Source organism: Ptychodera flava, chromosome 11, assembly GCF_041260155.1.
Source record: "Ptychodera flava strain L36383 chromosome 11, AS_Pfla_20210202, whole genome shotgun sequence".
Lineage (NCBI taxonomy): Eukaryota > Metazoa > Hemichordata > Enteropneusta > Ptychoderidae > Ptychodera > Ptychodera flava.
The window spans coordinates 8,345,095-8,368,233 of NC_091938.1; the positions used below are offsets into that span (position 1 = coordinate 8,345,095).

The 23,139-nt window shown below is 38.6% G+C and overlaps 1 protein-coding gene across 7 annotated transcripts in view; it reads right to left on the reverse strand.

The window, feature by feature from the left end:
• Positions 1–2,829: 2,829 nt before the first annotated feature.
• LOC139143440 (supervillin-like) overlaps positions 2,830–23,139 on the reverse strand; it is a 60,161-nt gene continuing 39,851 nt past the window's right edge. For 5 of the 7 annotated variants that reach the window (XM_070713755.1, XM_070713753.1, XM_070713756.1 and 2 more), the window contains 21 exons: positions 20,304–20,430; positions 19,717–19,930; positions 18,404–18,922; positions 18,153–18,311; positions 17,725–17,861; positions 17,073–17,229; positions 16,596–16,741; positions 15,964–16,170; positions 15,633–15,740; positions 15,085–15,190; positions 14,235–14,273; positions 12,549–12,716; positions 12,000–12,157; positions 10,001–10,106; positions 9,304–9,526; positions 8,420–8,559; positions 7,874–8,029; positions 7,101–7,256; positions 6,803–6,924; positions 6,458–6,613; positions 2,830–6,146 (listed from right to left, as the gene is read on the reverse strand). In XM_070713755.1, the coding sequence (XP_070569856.1) occupies positions 6,060–6,146; positions 6,458–6,613; positions 6,803–6,924; positions 7,101–7,256; positions 7,874–8,029; positions 8,420–8,559; positions 9,304–9,526; positions 10,001–10,106; positions 12,000–12,157; positions 12,549–12,716; positions 14,235–14,273; positions 15,085–15,190; positions 15,633–15,740; positions 15,964–16,170; positions 16,596–16,741; positions 17,073–17,229; positions 17,725–17,861; positions 18,153–18,311; positions 18,404–18,922; positions 19,717–19,930; positions 20,304–20,430 (3,391 nt within the window). In that variant the 3' untranslated portion in view covers positions 2,830–6,059. The remainder of the gene's footprint in view (positions 6,147–6,457; positions 6,614–6,802; positions 6,925–7,100; positions 7,257–7,873; positions 8,030–8,419; positions 8,560–9,303; positions 9,527–10,000; positions 10,107–11,999; positions 12,158–12,548; positions 12,717–14,234; positions 14,274–15,084; positions 15,191–15,632; positions 15,741–15,963; positions 16,171–16,595; positions 16,742–17,072; positions 17,230–17,724; positions 17,862–18,152; positions 18,312–18,403; positions 18,923–19,716; positions 19,931–20,303; positions 20,431–23,139) is intronic. The other 2 variants (XM_070713754.1, XM_070713758.1) reach the window with 1 other exon arrangement.

Genomic DNA, 23,139 nt, shown 5'->3' on the forward strand with positions numbered 1-23,139 from the left:
AATCTGATGTGTGCAGTGTCTGAGATGACCTTTTCTTGTAACATTGAAACCATAAAAACACAGCTAATAATGACAAAAACTGCCTTTTTAATTGTTATTTTGGTCATAAAAAAGCACCATTCTACAGAAAACCTGAGACACAAAGGAAAACAGTTGCATCAATGAGAACGAAAGATATCTTGTCATTTTTCTATCTCTAAAATAAGTCACTGTATCAAATATATATTGTGAAATAATTGTGCATGTTGCTTTCTCATATTGAATTCTCATAGAGAGAACAGAAAAGTATCAGGAATTTGTCATGCTTTTCATTTCATAACGGTACACTTTCACTTAGCAAACATCAAGATATCTCTGGCATATATCTCTGATTTATTAGAGTATGGCGCCCGAAGGGTGCGGAGAAAAATACGAAACATCTTGATATCTCTGATATGTATGTCTTGTATATTAAAGTCATGCAGGAAGGGCGTGCTGAAAAATGTCTGATATATTAAAGTAATTCGCTCGAAGAGCACGCTGAAAAATATTGAACATACAGGTATCACTGATATATGTATGCCTGATATGTTAAAGTTTGGCGTGCTGAAAAATATGTCTGATTATTTAAGTCATGCGCCCAAAGGGCGCGCCGAAAAATGCAACTGAATGGTGAAATTTGTGGCTGACACGATGCATTTTAGGCAATGATGAGCCTGTGTCGGAATTCAAAAACACACTGACACCACCTCCACCCCTACTGGACATTTCAAAAACATGGTGACCCCCCCCCATCACCAAAGTCAAAAACAGGGTGACCCCCCGCCATGAATCCATCGCCCCCCCCCCAGGCCAAAGAAACTGACCAGTCCCTACGTGCTGCGTCTATTCAAGTCACGTGAGACGCAGTGATCAGCGAATCTCACAGAATGAGTTACCACCACTTGAGGGCGCTGCGGTGTAGAATGCTCCACTTCTATTTTGACGCAGAACAATACCATTGTGTTACGCGTTCGGAGTCATCTTTAATTCACAGTCGCGATGACAGAAAATCCTTTTACAAACTTGATAAAGATTTCATGAAATACCGGCGGACAATGTTTTTAAAAAGTAGGTTATTTGGTGAAAAAGAACGACAATTACTATGAATGTATGGAAGAGACTGAAAAATGTATTTCGTAAAAACAAAGTCGAAGATTACCAGTTAGAGGACAATAATCACGGCGGAGAAGACAATTTAACAGTAAATGTCGGTGATAGTGATGACACTGGGAACGAACGGCATGTTTCCCTGCATAATCGCTTAGATTATTACGTGTACCCTCTTCACTACGATTGGCGTGTGAGGGCGTGCAAATTGTTGACCCAGGAGATGAGGGACATTCGAGCAGCGGCCGAGCACGTCCAGGACAGGCTTCACGACCCGAAGACGGACAGAGACCTCAAAATGACGGCGATGCTACACTCGAGATTGAAGCGACTTGTCAACGAGGTGGAGCTGTTTCAACGGCGCTCAAACAACATTATCCTTCGAAGGGATGACCAAATCGACGATGACGAATAGTGGCGCGTTGAAGTATTGGATGAGTGGAAGCCAACTCGATATCAACTTTTTACACCTTTAACAGGATTCCGAAAAAAATCTTTTCCAGATCGTTGAAAAATTAATAAAGGGGGAAAAGAAAGAAAGCAAGAAAGAAACAGCCATACAGTCTTGCCGTTTAGAAATTACTTAAACCTTTAATTTTAACTTGTAATTTTAATGATAAATCCATACACTCCACTTTTGTGGCGGGCATGGTTTTTGAAATGAGAAAGTGCAGATCACAAACTTTTTATCATGACTTCGATTAAAAACAGAAATGTTCTGAAAAAATCCATGTCTCAAGACAGTGATATCGATATTGTTGTCTGTTTATGTCATTAGAAAAGGGCCACTTGCCGATACCATTTGGCGCGTAGTTGCCTATAAAAGGCAGAGCGAGGATTCGGAAAAGGACTGGGGAGGATAGAGCATAGCATCCGTCCATTTAGAAAGATGTGAACAAGAGTGATATTTAAGATAATTAAAATAGTAAGTTTGGCTGGTTTGTCAAATAAGAGAATACTTGTGAACACGGGACATGTTTGAATATCGGCAGCAAATTTCTGAATAAAGTCCAAACTGAGAGCATTAGCATCAGTGTCGGCTGTGAACTGCTGGCGCACTTTTCCCCCGAGAACTAATATTTCACCATAACCGTCCAGACGAACGTTTTCTTTGACCAAAACCCGCAAAAATTGCCTAAAATGTAAGTATGATTTTTGGAATTTTTTGACAATGGACAACTACCTCTTTGATCAGCTCAGCGTTGCTGACAGCGACGCTAAAAAGACGACAAAATTAAAGACAAAAAATACAGAGGACGACAAAATAAAAAATACTGGCTTTTCAAGAGATGAAAAAATCCAGAAGGGACATCTGTTGAGAGGAAAAAACACAAAATCACATCATCCATCCCAGTGTCATGTTATCCACGCCTTATTTAGTACTGTACATTTACTCTGAGGAAAGAAAAAGTCAATCACACGGAAAAAATACGACAAACATGGGACAGTAAGTTTGCATTTGACAAAAGTAAATTTCGGATCATGCATTGTCATCAGTTGATACAATTGAATGGTGCTTCAAAAGAACTCCGTGGTCTTGGATGGCAAAAGTCATTTACTATTTTGCACAAAACTTGAGTTTCTTCAAATTGGGCTTTTTCAGTTACGTTCACGTCAACGGAAAAGTAACCCACTTTGCACAAATCTCACTCGCCACTTCCATTGCTCAGATCAAACTCAGAAACGCATCGCCAGACAGAATTATTTTTGTAAGCAAGGTGATTTATTCTGCATTTATGACACTTTCTTATTTGTTATGTAAGTACATGACAGGGGGGTATAACCTACCCATAATCACGACTAAGTCTGCCCACCAAAACCACTATACACTGCTTCACCACCCCTACTCCACAATGGTAGAGGCCTACATTTCACTAGTTCGGGCTACTCCCATTCTCACAAAAGTGGGTGGTTACTGCCTAGATCTGAACCAAGCTATTGGATGGGTTTCCCATAAAAACTATATACACTATACAATACACCAGACTAACGAACAACATCTACACTACTTTTCCACTCATACAAAGAAAAAACATTTTTTTTTCCAAAATTTCTAATGATCGGGTTCAGTTTCTATTAAACATATTTTACAGAACAGTTCTCACTAAATTTGCATCCACACAATTTTTTTCTTCGCCAGTTGCCATGGCAATTCTCTGATATGCAGATGTAACATTGATTTGAATTTCAGCACCCTTTTTGTATCCTTAATTATTTTTTTTTAATTTTTCTTTTTTTTTTTCAATCTTGTGTAACAAAAACGTCTACACGAATGTAAATTATAAATATGGCAAAAAAAGAAAAAAAAAAGATTCCCAAGATACTGAGAAATTACCGAAAAAATATAAATATAGACAGACCTGCCATTAGTTGTAAAGCGTAACTTACTTTATGTGATCTTGAGTGGGAGTGTTGTGGATAGAGTTGTCTCTTTTGTTTTAAATTGCTGTAAAAACTTTATTTTAGCAGTTTTGTTTACAGGACAGACTATGAATATTTTGAATTTTATGTCAAAAATGCAGCATGGGATGACAGCACCTGGAGCAAGTTGCTCTCATGTTTTTGAGATTGTGTGCGACCTTGTATCAGGTTGTCCCAAACATATTGTGTGACACTTTCCTCTGATTGTCTTTGGTTTTTTTGGATGAGGTGGGACAGGGGGGTGCCTGAAACCAAGCACAACAAATTATTGTTTATATCGTGTATTCTGTTCCGGCTTCAAGAACGGTGATTTGTGGATGGGTGAAAATTTATGTTCCATGGTGATTGTGAGTGCTTGTCACACAGCACGTGAGGGTCTATGGCACGTTGCATTTGTCCGGTGAGAAAAATCGTCTTTCACAAATTGCTGCATGTAGTTTTTGCACATGTGAAATGTACAACAGGGTCCTGGCTATCATATACACCAACAGGACCCTGGCTATCATATACACCAACAGTGCTGCATATGCTGTATACGTGTGAGTCTGTACACACAAGTGAATACTGACATTATTGGTAAATGCATGATGTAGCGAGGACACATGGCTGTAGCATGTGACAAAGCATGACCCAGCCATGTGAAAGTCATGTGATGAGCATGTGGCAGGACATGCAGTAACCATGTGACGGTCACATGATTCAGAGTAGGGGATAATCTGTCATATTGTACCTGTTCTCTACATGATATTGGACTTCTTACATGAGCAATTGATTTCCACTTTTTTTATTTGAAGCAGGCCTTGTCATGATTATCACAAAATATAAATCAAAAACTGTAAATGTTCAAAAAATTTGAAAAATTATGATTAATTATCACTTTTATCCTCTACACTTTGGCCCTGTTTAACCATTGTAAGTTTCCATCACCTTGTCCTTCCCAATTGGTTAATTTTGACCTTTAACCTTCAATCCTTCACTGCATGGCAAAATTGATAAAGGGAGATAAAAATGGAGAGATGGGGGTGGTTCTACATATCAATTTCACTTTGAAAAGTAGCCTCCATTGGTTGGACGATCAGAAAAGGCACCACACAGCTTGATGAAATAGCAGTGACTATTGTGACTGGTGCACTGAGGTAAAAAATGCTGTGAAAAATATTCACACACCTGCAAGTCCATTGTCTCTGTACTAAAGCAATTTTCTTTGGAATACATTTACTGACCTAGTTCAGGAACTACTACTAGGAGCACCAACTCAAAGCACCCATCGAGCAGATATTTATAGCAATGAGAGATAATCGACTCCTTAAAAATTGTGCTGTTTGTACCTTGATGTAAGGGTGCACGTGTTTGTGAGCGTACATGTGTCCAAGCTGTGCTTTTACAGTATTTGGAACTATGTTCAATGATTTCTTTTAAACTACCAAATTATCCACCCCAAACTTTCTTTGATGAGCCTAAGGATAAAGCTCAGTGTAGTCCGTAGGAAAATCAGCCTGCTGAACCATTATCTTTCTCTAAATGACAGGAAAAATTGAAGCCACTTGAAATACGTTAATTCTGAATAAAAAAATACAAGAAGATAAAATGTACAAAAATAACATGGTTTTGAGCGAATGTGTCTTGTTTTTTTTCCACTCTAATAGTACTTGAACATGATTGTCAGGATGGACTCAGGTATCTATGGTAACTGGTTGGTATGACAATTATGGTATCTATGGACAACTAGTGAGAACTGTCCACTTTTTTTTGCACTTGTTGCTGCATGTTGTGAAACAATTTTTCACAAAGTTGTAACTACAGTCACTTTTGCAGCGTTTTGAAACCATGATAAAAAATTGACCATGATTGACCAAAAAATTGACCATGATGTAACCATGATAAAAAATTGCACAGAACTGGCTAAGGCTTTGCCAATAAAGGGAAAAAATGAAACAAAAGAGAAATTTACACTGCCTCTGATAATTCTATACAAATCGCATCTACAAGGCTTACTGTACAAAGAAAACAGAATCCAACTGAAAGCAAGACAATATGAGTGAAATGAAGAAATTTTTGGCAAAATTACATCCATTGATCCAAGCGTGACCGTTGCTAGCGTAAGTCTTTGGCTTGAACTTGGAAGAAGGAATCGCACACAGGATTAGCATTAATCCCTCCTTGTCATGACGTCAGGGCATGACTGATAACAATTTGTACACATTTGGCGAGCTGGTCCTCCAAAAGGTTACCGCGTCAAGCTTGTAAAGGTCAACGTCCTCTGCCCACCTCTGCGGTACTTTTACATTCAGCGTAAATTGCTACATCTTTGTCCCAAAGGTCTTCCATTGCAATGTATTTTTCCCCAAAGGTCAAAGTTCATAAATAATGTAAATAAGTGTTACCAAATTTGGTAGCATTTGACATGAATTGAGTCTCCAATGTCGTCTGACTTAAAACTCACTTAAATTGTGAGATTTACTTTTGTCTCAGAAAAGAGTTTCTTGGAACAGGACATATCCAAAAGGAATTTAGAAGAGTCCAACATCCTTTTTGAGGTTGTTCTGCTTCCACGATGGCAGTTGGTAGAATTCTTCTTTGCTCATGTTGAGTATTGTCTGTCAACAAGGAAAAAAGAACCGTCAGTCTGGGTTATTGGATCCTGATTGTATGAAAACATGTATGTGCATGTGTTTGTACTATAGGTCTAATTTAGAGAGTCTGGGACATGTCATGCACATGTGTCTAAACGAGCTGAACAGATATCTCAACAGGCACTCACTGAATACCACAGGACACCCCTGATTTTCAGTACATAGACCCAATAATGCAGTAGCAAACAATTAGATGAGTCTAAACTGTGGTAGTGCAAGGGATGAGTAGAAATGATATCATAATAATAATATTATATTGAGATTGCAAACATTACCTCAAATTCTTCATCGGAGAGGTAGGCTTCAAGTTTGGATGGATCAACTCCCTCTGGTAGAGGGCGCTCTTTAAGTTCCTCTAAAGTGTATCTGGATTTCGTCAGCTGGGCCAGGACATCTTTCACTAGGATGATTTCATCGCTACTCTTGCCCTCCTGAATGAAAAACAGAAAATGTGAGATTTCGACTCCATGTACTCAACATGTTAGGTTAAAGCTTGCGACCAGTTTTTTTGTATTCCAAGTTACATGCATCTTCTACTGGCCTCAAGTATCCTAGTGTAAATTTAAAATATGACATTCTACACTTGGACTTCACAAATCCAGCCAACTTTACAATCTCACCTTCTTATTGATTTCTTCCACATCTTCTCTACAATGCCAGTACGGGAAGAGGTTTGTAAATGTTTTGGGTTCAAGCCCGGCGTTGATGATGTAGGCTGTCAGTGGACTCTTGGGGTTTTTCTCTGCAATGGCAGTACAGAAGACATGGTAATGTATTTACCAATTATTGCTATAGTAGATTTGTTACTAAAATCTTGAATTAGGCGTGCGACATTTGCTGCTGCCGACAGAAATTAAGACAAATTTTGTCTGTTTTGTGTCTGTGTGTCCTACTGCTGTTCAATAATCAGTTACTTACCTTTACAATAATCCATGACGGTTTCCATCGCTACTTTCCTATCAACATCCCACTTCATCTTGGCAGATCCGGTGCCATAGTGAGCTTCTTCTTCGTCTTCTGGCCACCATCCTTGCCAGAGGTAGACTTCAGAGTTGTTGTCCAACAGGAATTGTGCTGCAAGTGAGAAAAACAACCCTGTTTATTATAGCACTCAGACCCACATTTCAAGGTTTGGAGGCTAGAACATCGTAATTGAAGACAATAGTGGGATAGACCAACATGGGAGTTGTACAGTGTTCATATATCTCACCATTAGATATAAGACTTCACTCAGACAGGTTTGACCTATGGCTTCTACAGCAGCAATGGCTCATAAAGGTAATCTCAAATTCTGACCTTTCACCTTCAGGGTTGCGGAGAGAATCAAACCAAATTGGTGGGAAACATTCATGGCTATTATATTCATTATCAACATTTTTCACAAAACCAGTATTTACTTTCCTTCATTGATAAGATCTTCTCTTTTATGGAAATGTTTGAAAGTTGTATGAGCTGCAAACTGAACACCATCTGACGTGCATAACTACACAAGAATATGAAATATTGACTATGTAACTTTGGAAAACACATAATTGGTTTAGGTTGTTGTCCCTTCGCTCTCACTGACAAGGCTGAATTGTGACACAATAACAACAGCAGGAGATACTGGATGAGACTTTTGATGTTGGTGGAATGGATTTACAGAACTGGAAGTGAAGGCGACTGAATGGATGATTGGAGTTAGTACGTACCGGGCTGTGAGACGTTGTACAACTCTGACTGCAGGAACGGAAATGAACACGTTGATTTGTCTGATCTGGCAGGATTTAGAATCTCGATGGCTTCAAAGACGCCCGATTGGCTAGTGAGGTGAAACAGACGTGGCGTGTAGTCATATTTCAGTGGATCTGAAAAGGGACATACGAAACACATGTAAAAACACTGAGATCACAATGAACTACAAACATTTTCAACAAAACTGTGGTTTCATCTCCAACTTGACTTGATTTGCAAAATTTATGAAATATGGTTTTATTAGATGAGACGTTTCAATTCCATCTACTGCATCTTATTATGTACATATTCCAATTAAAATTTAAGAAAAAAAAGTGGCAAAAATTGCATAAGACTTTTTTAATCAACTTCATAAATAACAAACTAAATTCTCTTCAATTAGATTTTTTGAAATAGTGAACAAATCGGTGAAAGAAAGGCACACTTGAAATTGAGAAAACTCTCTATGGACAAGGTATAAGATGGTTCCAATCTTCATTTGCTGTGTGAATGACTGTTCATACCTTCTAATAGGCAGTCATATTCTTTCCTGTCGCCAGGTTTTCCACCAATGGCTTTCCAAAACAGTGTACTCTCCTCCCCTTCCTCCATCTCCGTAATAGTCACTTTGACCTCACTGTTCAGACCAGCTTCTAACGGCCGACTTTGAAAAATGTAAGGCAACAGTTACAATTGTGTCATTTCCTCAATATTTCTGACAATACAGGATGTAATGTGTGAATGTATATTTCCTGAAACAGACTGCTATATACACATTTCTGGGAAAAAATTGACAAGAGCTGCTGAGTAGTACTCTTTGGAAACAAAACCTAAATATCAAAATTGATCAAAAGACTTCACGTCTTTTTTAACAGGTTGACTTGCTCTCTTTTAACCCTTTCACAAGCATAGTTTAGCCCAAGCCCACTATTATCAATGGTGACAGTGGACCTGTTCACTGCAAAGGGGGGTGTGAACAGGTTAAACCCTACATACCTTTGAAAATCATTTTAAGGTGTTCATTGCATTTGCTGTTCTATTCTATGAATAATTTATTAGGTTATGCAAATTTTCTACAATTCAGTTTTACCCATGGTTCTAGATTCTGAGAGTTATGTAAACTAATTTGCCTCAGATATCACTGAAGTACATTGCAACTTTTTGAAGCAGAGTAGCTTAAAGGTATACAGTCACCTGTAATCTAAATATGCCCACATATGGTCACAGGGGCATTCCTTGCTACTCAAAAAGCCCATGTGAGGACGCTATTTTTAAAAAGCGGCCACCTGCTTAAAATCTGTGATTGGTTAGATTTTCTCTTTCCATGGCAACTGTGGCAAAATTGGAACAGGCGACAATATACCTTTAAAAGGGAAACTCTGTAAAACTTTGCAATCACAGAACTTACTTCTCTTGTAATTTCTGGGCAGTGATTTTGGCAACTTTTCTGTGTGCCGGAGAAGCCTTGGAACCGTACCAGATGACGATCTCAGCCTGGTTTCTCTTGATTTTTTCCAAGTTCAGTAAAAGAAGCGACATTCTGGAGCGAAGATTCTGCACTTCACGGGGAACTTCAATGAGGAAGCCCTCATTTGTCTCTTCACCACGAACACAGTACAATCGGTAGTTACCTGCAAGACGACAAAAATACACTTATAGCTGAGTGGGGAAGTTGTCGGTACTGCAACTCTAAATGGGTGGTTATTTGTATCAAAGGAAAACACCTGGCAATATTATAGCATTCTGAATATTTGTATATTTGTATTTGTATTCTATTTGTACCCTTATACAGACGTTACAGTCTGGAGGTCAAAGGGTAAAGTGAAAGAGTTTGCCAACATGTCCTTGAAATTTTCATTCAGATATCTCATTTTATATTCTTTTCTGTAATGTATGTCAATACTGTGCTTTCTTGTTCTCAATATTTACACACATCTTATTCATTTTTCCTCATCAGAAGATAACATTAAATATTTGGTCACTGTAAAACATTACCCAATAAAAATCCTGAAGAGACGACTGCAACATACCGTAGAATTTCATTTTTCAGTGCAAATGATACAACAAATAGAAGTACCCAGCATGGGGTGACCTTTGAACTGTACCTTGTGTGTTTGTTTCTTCTTCTTCCCTCTTTCCTATGTGCATAATCAATGAACTTTGGAACAGATGCAGAAATACTGGAGGTTCCTTGCCCTGAACAACTCGAACCTAAACACACAATCCAGAATAGAAACTATCAGGAAATTTGCCAGTGTACTTTAACTATGGCTAATGATTTTAATGGATCTACAAATAACAGAATTCCAGCAAATGTGTTGTGTCTCTCTGCAGTGAGCAACTTCATCAGTCTAGTTATTTGACAATATCTGTGTTGCCGACAGTATGCTAAAAATTTGAATTGTATTATAACAAAACTGAATACTTTTGTTACATTGCTTTTGTTGCATTGAGCACTTTGGAGTTATATCTTTCTCAAAAGCTGTACTATACATATCAGCTAATGGGCTTGACTTCAACAGGATAGCCCCATCAAAGGTTAAAAGTTCACAACAGCGCCCTCTACAGCCAATTTTCATCTCATAAGCATCTTTTGGTAAACAATGGCATTCTCTAGAGGTTGATTTGACATACATGTGCCTGTGAGACTAATGACATTCTGTATTCCTGACCATGAAATTATCAATGGCAGATGTTTAAGAAATCCCCTGGTCAATGAACTTGGATTTGGTCTTTTTATCACACCTAGTGTCACAGTATCTGTGACCACAGTCCCTCTATCCACCAGTCTGGAAACGTGGCTGGTTTCTTTGTGACACTCCGTGATATGAACAAACACACGATTCACACCTTAAAGAAAGGACATTGACAATGTTCAACTGGCCGTTATATCGATGTCGCTACCCCACGATCCTATGACAGCCGCAATGTGATCGTTCAAAAACATGACGTTTGTGGGTTGTTATTTTCAGAATATCACAAAACATTACAACTTGTTCCCTTTAGAAACACTAAACAATTTTTTTTTTCATTAAATGGGTAACGTTGCCCCTCTAGATAAAGCTTGAAAGGGACCACACATTATGGTTGCATTATGATCACGATCGAAAAACAAAATGGCCACGCACTGTTCACAAGTGTCATGGACTATTGCCCGAAATCAAGAAGACAGGCGAAATCAGCCGAATATTAACATCGACAGCTGAGTAGTTCATTACCAAACTTGTTATTGTGTTGACATGATAGCATTTTGTGAAAGGTATTTACTGTGCCTGAGCGCGAGCGTACGTATCGAGAGTTCGCCATATTGACGCTACATGGGAAAATATGCGAATAAAATCTACGTGCATTTCTGCAGTTGTCGTTCCTATTCTGCTCAGTTAACAGACATAATTTCACAGAATATTACACAGAAAACATATTTAGATCATATTTGGAGGCACTGACTACTAGTATTGCAAGAGAAAGGGACGACAAATTTTCCGTTGTGTTTCCAGCTGTGCCTGAGCAAGCGTACGTATCGAGAGTTCGCCATATTGACGCTGCATGGGAAAATGTGCGACCACACAACTAAAATCTACATGCATTTCTGCAGTTGTCTTTCCTATTCTATTCAGTTGACAGACATGATTTCACAGAATATTACATAGAAAACATATTTAGATCATATTTGGAGACACTGACTACTAGCATTGCAAGAGAAAGGGACCACAAATTTTCCGATGTGATTCCAGCCGTTGCTTGTGCTACGTACGTCAACACACTCGCAGCGGTCAACCCCAGAAATTATCGCACACTATCATCATTTACGATGGGATAAGGATCATGAAAAACAAACACCGGTTTCAGGATATGATAATTTCTGTCTTCGTGTCGTAGATAGACGCAGAGAACACTTAATAAAGCCAAAAACAGTGAAAATTCAAGAAAAGCGTACACACAATCGGGGACTGTGGCATGCAGGACAAACCCAAGCTACGCATTATCACATGACTGGCCCTCGTATCGCGGTTCGGCTGTGCGGTCTTGGTGATTGACACCTTCTACAATAGGCGTTTCCAGACCGGCGGATAGAGGGACTGTGCTGTGACCCTGTCTCTTTACCTGAGGTCCTCGTTCTTCATCCAGCTCAACTGTCATCAGAGCTGAAGCTCCTTTTTCATTGATGGTACTTTGTGATCCCTGCCAGAAGAAATATGCACATTTTTCTTTTCCGTGGCCGGCGGCTCTCTTGGAAATATTTCCTTTCAGATCTTTCATCTCTGTGAAAATTGAGGATGTAAAGGCATTAGTTATTGGTTGAAAGTGAACCAAGGATGTATGGGGGTTTGCTATTGGCTGAAAGTGAACCAAGGATAAAAGGGTGCTTGCCATTGGCTGAAAGTGAACCAAGGATGAAAGGGGGTTTGCTATTGGCTGAAAGAGAACACCGGAAGGAATCTTGATACTGAGTGATCATTGTGTATATCTGTATTATTGAAAGACCCTTGAGAAAGAATTTTCACAAACTGCCAATATTTCTAGCAACTGTTGGTATACATTCTGAACATTTCTTTCTGGATGATTTCACCTTGATTTCCAAATCAAGGTCATATATGATTTGAAATCAGCAAAGTTATCTTTGAAGATAAAATCAACATCACCAGCACTTACCCGCAGCTTCAACTCTGAACTGCCACCTGACTACGTAGGTGTCGCCCTCGTGCAACTGACCAAAACACTCCTTGGGCACTATGCTGTGTTCATACTCCAATACATGCCACGTTACGACTGAAAGCGTCGTAATGACGTTTCCGCGCTTCTCTATCTTGTCGTAGTAACCTGTAACATGAAAGATGAGTACACTATCTAGTCAGGGTCTGGCTCTATGGGCGGGGGATTTCTGTTCAGATGTCACACACAATGCAGGAACTGTTGAGAAATATTGACTAAATTGCATACCATCAGTTTACATTCACATATAATGCGCTATCCTAAATGTTAAATATGGCCAGGTGAACAGCTTGCTTTCATCCACTGTATGAGCAAGGTGCATATTAAGTGTCCATCTGGTGTAACACAGTGACCATTGCCATTCAACCAATCAAAGAAGACGGACAGCATGAAGTGTAGTGAAATGTGATGTCTATTTTGTAAAATCAAATTGACATGAATTTCTTGTTTCACACTAAAAAGCATGCTGTTGAAAACTGAAATGGCAAATATAAAATTTATTCTGATTCTCATATTCTACATTTCTCTATCTGTTCAACATTCCCTAACCACTACAGCTACAAGATCCATATCATTTCAATGACCAGATATCCAAATTTGTTGAAAGTACAGATCAATTCAGATTGGCCAGTTTAAAGGCTTTGTCTCATATCATACAACCTACAAAAACACCTCTGTTTTGGAAACATTTGTCTCTTTGTTTTGGAAACATTATGGAAAGGACGGTGATGTACCTGACTGATAAAAATATGTACACTGCCGTTAAAGTCTGTGCACACTGGTTCACAAATTAATCATTGACTAAAGGAGTTCAAAACATCATCAGCATTAAATGTAAACCATGCAGTGAAGAGAACTCAGAATTCACCTCTTTATAATTTTGAGCAACGTCTGTCTCTTCCACCAACACTTTTTCTACATATACATTGTGTTTGTGAGTGCATGTATGTAGGTGTATATAAACACACACACACACACACACACACACACACACACACACACACACACACACACACACACACACACACACACACACACACACACACACACGCGCGCGCACACATGCACACACACGCACAATATATACGTAGAAAAAGTATCAGATAAATGACTTAATGAATCAGTGTGATAATATTAAGTTTCACTTCATCAAACGCAGTACAATTATTTTCAATAAAATTATGGTTACAAAACATGATAAAAAATAACCACTGCTACTACGTACAAATCCGAAAACTGTGAAGCTAACACAAAACAAAACTGGAGCATAGGAAATAAAAGAAAGACACTATGAGCAACAGAGGTTGAAAACACTAACCTACGGAATAGAAACTAGAAAGTTGAGAAAAATAGAGAGAGAGAGAGAAAGACGAGGAATAGTTAAAATCAGACCTTCACTCCTCTTTCATGTTCACTTTCTCACCAAATTTTTTCCAAAATTCACAAAAGTTGCAAACAAATTTCAGCTTTGGCGAATCTCTACACGTCACCTGACAGATTTTGATCAAAATTGAAAGGTATGTGCACAAAAATTTTGAAAAAATTTTGAATTTTGTGAAATTTTTGGTGAGTCGGCACGTGAGAGGAGTGAAAGTTCATTTGTTTTTGCTGTAGTAAGTTGATCACCTGCGATTTGTTTCTCCTTTCTCTCTTTACTGTCCAAGCCTACAAGACAGGCAGCCAATACCATGCAGGGAAAAGTGATGATGTAAACAAGTTAGTATGTCAATCATTTTTTTCGTCACGAACCAATCAGGTCAAATCATGCACTCATCATAACATTAGTGGGGTCGAAGGTCAAACCACACTGACATGGCATTTGTTTCGGTTGTGCTCACTTCATTTTCTTCCATTCCATGTTTTCTTTTTTTATGTTGTTGGTGATTCATATATGAACTCAAAACCATCGCCAAAAACATGTCAATAAAATAGAGTGCGACAACTTATAGCGTCTTCTTTGAAGACGAAGAAGAGATTTTCTATCTCTTGTGATTTTTTTAGGGTTTTACAAGTCGCACAAAGTGCAAATAAACTGGCTGCAGAAAGTAGGAAAACATTTGAAAATTTATTCAGAGAAGTTGATCTTTCAAACTTCAATTTAGTTACAGTGTAGTTTTTTGGTGATATTTCCCCTTTTTTCAATTGTTTACTGAAGAGCTGCATTTAATAATTTGCAGTATTTTAAAAATGTGAATGCTAAAAGCATATTTGTTAATTGGGAAAATTGAGAAAGGAATCAGCATGGAAAAAAAATTTGGAAAAAAGTTTACACAGGGAACAGAGAGTAGGGAGGAGGGAAAAAGGATTAAGGCATTTTACTTAGATTTGTTGTGCCCATGCACACCTTAGCTGTCCCTACTCCCTGTATTACTGAATGGAATTGGCCATTACATGGGTTATAAATTAAGCATCTATTTTGCTACGGGGGTAGGCAGGATGCTTTGGAGAGGGTGATGTTCAGTCACCACTGACTCACCTGTTCCTCTGCCGACATTGACACCCTCAAAGACCAAATATGGCTTCTCTTTGTTGGGAGCCACCATGATCTTGGCGTCATACGGCTTCATTTCTACAATTTCACTCTGGTGAAAATTGAGAAGAAAAAGAGCTTTAAATTTATGTGTGTTTGACCTATCTTACAATTGGAGCGATAAAATCCTTTTTGCAATTAGCAAAATACATCTACCATTCCTGTGGCAGTTTGCTAGTCTAGCATATAGTCTCTGTCACACCAGTGCATTTACATTCACTAATCTATACAATCTATGAAACGGCTTATTTAAGTTTTTTGAGCAAAATAAATTTGAGGTCCCAACCACCGACCATTCGATTTGTTGACTACTATTATCATCTGGTACTATCTCTTGTTGATCATTGCAATTTTATTCACATTGGTATTTTACTGAACTTTTGTGTTCAGGAGCCAGACCAAAAAATAATCATTGTGCGTTGATGGTGACGATATCATCATTGAAAGGAAGACGTACAAAAAAGAAAACAGAAGAAAGAGTGGATTAATCTTACCTTCTGATCTTTTTCCGATTCTGCAGATTTAACTTTGATGATCCGGCTGTCATCTGGCCAATCCTGGAATTTATTCCGGAACAGGACAGTTTCCATCCTTTCATTCACCTAAGCCAGATATCAGAATTTTGCAGTATTATTTTCAGAGTTTTTTCAACCTTTCCACTATCATAAACTGGTTTAACCCTCAGATCAGGATATACCGGTAGTGTATTTGCACTTATGTATAATGCTGATACACTGGATCAAAAACTCCACTCTCTTGCAGAATACAGAACACAACTTTTTTTTCAGATCTTTTGAAAAACATGACCACCTTAGACTCTTTTACCTTGGCAAACAATGCCCATGCTGGCCTTTGACCTTTCTTCGGCTTACTATCATCTAATGGGGAGAGAGGATTGATATCGCAGTCGGAGTAGTCATACCCGGTGGCCCAGAGTTGCTTAGCGAGTTGCACGCCGACTTTTCTCGCCTGTAATGATGACTGTCTGCCCTGCCAGATGTACATTTCACTGCCAAAGTCAAACACCAGTACCTGTAACATAACATGGAAAATGTTAAAAAGGCTGATCACCCCTGTGAAAAATGCATTTTGGAATAGCCTGGTTGATACCAGGAAGAGGAAAAAGTTGCATATTTCTGAGGTCAAAGGTGATTAGTTATCTACATAAATTACTGTGATATCATTATTCAGTATTGTGAACATTGTAAATATAATTTTATTGATATGAAGATGGAAACTGTCGTAATTCATCAGTTTATAATGCCTATCTCAACACATGTACAGTAACAAAAGTTCAGCATAAGTTTGACAATTAATCTTGGCAAGTAGTCAAACTTTTCCAAAAATCAGACCTTGGTTTTTTTTTGAATGTACAGCACCAGTGGCAGGAAGTAATGCCTCTATGTTATATCTCTTGGTTGATTATTGGTCGACAGACCCCTCGACAAAAGTCTCACCTGAGATGAGTCCAACATTTCCACCTTAGGGGGTGCTCCCCAGTATTCCTCATAGGGAACTAGGGAGTCATTTTGAACTCTGTACACCATGTTGGCTTCAATAATGTACACTTCATAATTCTCATCTTCTTCAGCAGGGCCTACATCTGAAGTAACAAAATGTTCCAAACACATGTTCATTGGTTGTTTGCTTCAAAGATAAACATACAACTGTTTTTAAAAGATGAACAGCTTTTATGCTGCTATTTTTGTGTGCTTTTCATATTCCAATTTTGCTGTTTCCATGTAAGAAAGTCAAATCAAATCTACTCTTATACTAACCACCTTCAATATACCTCACAGTTGTCTAACTGCATAACATACTGGACATGTGCATTTAAACCAGGCTTAGATTCAGATTCTTGTAAACATGATTATCTTTGACTTCTATATTTTTTTGCATAGTACAAGTCATGCCACTTTTTCTTTATATCTCACCTTTATATTTTTCTCTTCCACCCAACAACTGCCAAAATGTCCTCCAATTTCTGTACTGTCCCATGAATTCACCCTTTTCTTCGTCGATGATGGCCACCGACTGAGTTTTACATCCTAAGTCTTTCTTGGTTTGAATTACCTGAGATACTTCGGCGGCCTGTCAAGACAAAAAAAAAGTGAACGATTAAATTTTGTCCCAAATTTTTTGAAATTATGAATCTTTCTAATCATTTGACCTTTCTTTCTAACTTCAAACTCAGAGCAATTTCTTGGGAAAAAATTTTTGGCCACAGTCATTTTGGAATTGCTTACACGACAAGACAATATATAAGACAAATTTAAATGTGCGTAATCAAATTATGTTCACTGGGCACAAGACATGTATAGGCTGCTTTAGAGGGAAACAGGGATGGGGTAAAGAGTTTTAACAGGTTTTATACCATTCACACCTCATTTGCATGTGTAGAAGTCCAACTCTGTCATCGAACACTATAGGATTGGGCCAAACCAAGCAAGTAAAAGGGTTTAAGAAATCTTGGCCATCTAGAAAAATCATCCAAGCTTACTGCTGTGTATATAGAAATCATACCGAATGGGAAGTCTACAATGTGACAGATTTTATTGGTGTTCCCAGTTTGAAAATATAGCTCACCTTTGCTTTTTCAATAACATTGGCAAAGTCTCCCTGCCAGAGAATGACCATCTTTGGTGTGACCAATACATAAGAATCACCACTCGTCAATGACGATGCCTTTGGTTCAACTAGCCTTACTTGTACATTCCTGCGACCTGGATCAATATTTTTTATCAAAAGATAGTCTCCAGTGAGTTATGGGGGAAAAAATAATTCTTTGCAAAACAATACTCCAATAATAAGAGTTTTGCTAGCGTAAATTGTATCTTCTATATTTGGAAAGCACATTACATTACATTACTATGCATGGCATTATGCAAAAAATGTGACTTATTATCACCATATATGGCTGGCTGGGTGGAACTTTTTTCATTTGCATAGAAGAGATATGCAAATTAATTTTTACCTAATATGGGGGTACTGTGATGTAGTTCACATTTGCATACCTTTGATATGTAAAAGCATGAGCTCCTTGAAGGGTAACAGTTGCGTTGATGCATCTGCTGATGCAGCCTCTGATGTCTTTCTGAGTGATACACTGCTAAAATCTTCTGTGCTCGCAAGACCGGCCAGGGCACTTGAAGCAAACGTTGACTCTTTCTCGACTGTGGACGAAATGCAAATGTTTGTTAGAAAATCATAGTGGGCAGTGTCGTGGGACACGTACGAGACACGTCATAAATTTTTTGTCACTTACTTTGCTCCTTCTTCATTCGCTTGACCTCCCTGATGGCTACATCAGTCCTGATTTCCGTATACTCTGATTTCACATCACTCCTAGCCTGCAGCGCCCTCAACGGGTTACTGGAAGCCTTTGTCCGTCTCTGGGGTTTCAGACCCCTCTTTTGGCCGACCACACCAAGCGTGGGTTTGGCCACGTCAGTCAACACATCAAAGTCGGACACACTGACTTCGACCGTGGATTCAGTTTTCACAATCTTTGTGCTGGTGCTCGTCCTCTGTGTCGTGGAACTGACCGATGTACTCTTGAAAAATTCAGCAAAGTCCTCATTGTCCGGTTTTAAGATTTCAATCGCCGTCGGCTGCAGTTCAGCCTCAGATTCTGACGTGATATCAGACGAGCTCGGCGTAGTCGTACTGCTGCTACTGCCGCCGTAAATTTTCATCTCAACTTCCTCCCTCTGTTTGTCGGCCAACCGTGCCGCCGGCATCTTTTCATTTTTCCCTTTAGCATCTTGGGTTGCATCAGGAGGCACTGTTTAAAAGAACCACACAGAATCCTGTAACAATTTACACTCATTGACACATTTGTATTCTTTGTAAGATGTGCACAATTACTTCTTGTTAATTGAAAATAAACTCAAAGGCAGTTACATTAGGCAAAATTGTAAAATACATATGAAAACTGTGAAAGCTAAGGCATCAAGTTGTTTTGTGTTGTTTTGTTTGATTTCTCCTACATTCATATCATTCTACCTGCACAGACACGCAGTGGTTAGCTTTGTGAATCTGAATGCATTTTTATCTCCCTTAATCCTAGTGCTTTTGTGTGGTTCAAATAATCCTTATTTCCCTGATATTAATCCAAGCTTTCAAAAAAGATTATGATTTGCTCTTTTCATCTGTGTGAATACTTTTTTTGTTTAAAAATGTACCTGCATATACTTATGCATTTCTGTATTCATTGCTATTTGACAAACGTCAATGTTGATCTTCCACGGCAACAATGGTGGTGGACAAGCTTTTGGTGTTGTTCAGAACTATTTCGATGGTTCTCCATGGAAATCAGAAATTTAAATTTTTCAAATAGAGTTAACGTACAGACGGCGGACATTTCGAATTTTAGATATTTGGTAAATTTGAGGTAATTTGTTTCTCTGAGACAAAATTTGTGTGGGGAAGGGGACTGGTTGAATGTTTTCCCTTGATGAAATTTTGGGCAAAAGTTGAAGTCTTTCACTATGTCTATGGAGGCACATACGAGCTTGACAGTAAATGAGATAACATTGGCAAATACAGAAAACATGACTCTCATTTGTTTTTACGTACATTTAAAAGATCCTGAGAGTGGTCTGGCCTTCCTGGGTCGCCTTGTTGTTTGTTTTGCTGACACCTCTTTCCCAGCCTTGGACATCTTTCCAGTGACTGTGTACTGTTCGGCATCGTGGCTTTCTACCCTTCCCTTCCAGGTCACCTCACAGGACTGGAGTTGTTGCAGACGCTCTGCTATACTTTGTGGTCTGGGAAGACCGCCTCCATTAGACTATGATAGGACAGAAAAAAGGAATTGATTTCTTCAATTATTAAGATCTCTCCAACATGGAGTATTTATCAGAGGAATAACATGAGTGTTTTTACTCAGACCTGATATAACATGCAAAACTACAACTTGTGTATCTCCCTACAAGCAGTATGATCTCACTGATATTATTAACTACTACAACTCCTTTGTTTGGTATGAGTGAGTTCTGTCGACCCACTGACTACGCCTGCACTAGATCACTGGTGTGCGCCATGGGGGAAAATTTCAATATGTGGGTTGTGAGCATTACACTGATGTGTGAATAGAGTGTTTAGTTTCTGTGTCTCCAAAGTTGGCTGTCAATTTTATGTCTGGTGCTATGTGTATCACATACCTTTTCTCTTGGTTTCACATCGTCGACTCCATTTTGACCACCGATGTCTCGTATGAATGTTGTGTCGTCAAACTTTGAAATTCTCTTCTTCCAATCTGTTTCTCCACTTTGTTGCAGCGCTGAGAGCCTGAGAGAGAGCGAGAGAGAGAGAGAGAGAGAGAGAGAGAGAGAGAGAGAGAGAGAGCTGTTAGGGAAAAACGCATAACTGATGACCACAGAATTTGTTGACATGTCAATTCTACACTACTGTACGGTAATGCTTTACCTTTGAAGGCATGTGCCTGTAGTGCTCATGTCCTGCTGTACCTGTGACATTAACATATCATTGTTTGTCCTCACTTTGAAAACATACCAACAAACTAATCAGAAGCGGAGAGTCATGACATGTTATGTACATGCAGATGCAGACATGAGGTTTTACATCCGCAGCTGGTACAGAGGGGCCACTGGCTCTGAATGGGAAGACGTGACACACAGACATGGCCTTTGTCTTTTTTAATGATACAATGAAAAGAATTGGACAGACGGCCTTGGTACATATAAAGCCTGCTTTTGGGAGAGCACCATGGCTGCACATGAAATCTGTTATGTCAATGTCTATACAGGCATTACACCTGGTCTGACTAATATCTGCATATGATATGTTTGTCTCACAATTCAATGCCACATGCGGAAGAGTGCCATTAATTTCTGTTTCACGGTTTTCATGCCACATGCGGATAATTGCCATAAATTATATTTTTCTAACACCTGCATGTGCAATTTCTCCTCTACATCTATGAATTTCCTTCCAGCTATAATCCACTATTCTCTTAATTTATTTCACCTCATTCATTTTTATGTTCTATTTATCAATCAAGCAAATTCCAAAAATTGAATTTGGCAGGGTTTGCATTCCGGAAACCAATCTTTTCTGTAGAATACAGCTTGGTTATGTATTTCAAATATATGCCAAAAAATTTTTCCCGTAACTTATATCTAATTTTAATTTGAGAGGGATGCTGGTATAATTAACACTTATTGCAGTGTTTCACAGTATATCATTTTCCCGTGACCTTCCAGTCCTGTCCCTCACGACCCAAGGCCACATTCCAGTTCTCTGCAAGTGCCAGTGCCACAACGTATCCACTCAGCTATTGCAGGAGGGGTTCACAATGTGGGCTGCTGGAAATCCTTGGATTATATTTAGTCAGCGGGAAGCTTCACTCAAGGAGAATCCTGAATCTGGAGAATCCGGAGATGGCTATTCCAAATTTGGTCATTAAAACGTCTCTTTTTTAATTGCTTCCTCATCATCGGTGATAAAACTGATCATCCAGGAAGAGACCAATGGGAGGGGGGAATTCGGCAGATGAGTGATATCTGATTAAGGTAGAACGCACCTCGGGGACAGACATTCGGACTCTCAAACTTTTACAATTCTCTTCTGATATACCACATGTGGGGTTCATTTTAAAGCTCTTGGTAAAAGAAAATCTTTCACCGGCTTAGTTTTTCGAAATTCGAAAATTTTTTCTTTTCTCCATAGAGTTAACACAGGGATGGCGGCCATTTTGAATTTCTAATATCGGTAAATCTTGGGTAATTTGTTTCTCTAGTACAAAAATTTGCACGGTGACCCCCTATTTTTATTCCTGATTTTGAAAGAGAATGATTGAAAGATTCATTGAGGAAAGTTCGAGCAAAAGTTTAAGGCTTTCACTTTCGAGGTGCATACTACCTTAACAAAGCACATCTCTTTCTAGTGAATTTTCACAATAATTTAATCGTCAGCCTAAACTTCACAAACTCTTCATTGAAACAAAAAATGGAATAAAATCAAGATTATGTTTTCCCTGAACGCCTTTTGTAAATTCTCTGCGCTTTCCTTCCATATCAGGCAAATGGAATAAACCAGCAGTGTGTGATCAATTTTTTTCTGAAAACAAAAGTCTGAACACCTGCCACAAGTAATAAAATAGCGTCAATGACACTGTAGCTCCCATCCTGGACTATTTAGTGTTTGTTCTCTGGTCAGATATGTGAACATGTGTGAAAGGGATAAAGTGCATGAAGTGAAAATACTGAAATGAAATGTACTGGAGACAGTGAAATATGTTTAATGTAATTATTCAGAATATAAAATGGAAAAAATACAGAATTAGATATATCGAATACCGTGATACAACCATTAACTCAACAAGTCATTACAATGACATAGTCCCCACTTGTAATAGGAGTATTAGTCTTGATGGGGCAGGAAAATGTGGTCATTAAGAAGTATCACTGGAGTGTATATGTTGAGATCTATGGGCACATAGGTCTATGTCGTTTTTCCCAATTTGAAACACATGAGGCATGTCTAAGTTATGGTTCTAAATCGGGAAAAAAGATCAGACCTCTAACAGTATTGGCCAGCCAAGAAATACATATGCGCATAATAAATGAGGTACAAGATGTGACATCTCAAGGTCTAATATCCTATCAAAATTGGAGGGTATAGAACTTGTGGTTACTGAAATATGCATATATATGTATAATCAAGGTCAAAGGTCATCAAGGTCACATGAAATTTTGAAAAAAAAATTATATTGCTAATTAATCCCTATATGCCAAAAAATCAGACCTCTAGCTCTATTCGCTTGCCCAGAATTAGATGTGTACATAATATATAATGAGGTAAAGAGTGTGTTGTCATAAGGTCTCCCATCCTACTAAATACAAAGGACATAGCACTTGTGGTTACTTATTTATTGACATAAACATATATTTTAGGTAAAAGGTCATCGAGGTCACATGACATTTGGTCAAAAAATTTCTCTCCTATAGTTGTCCCTTTTTTACCAAAAATCAGACA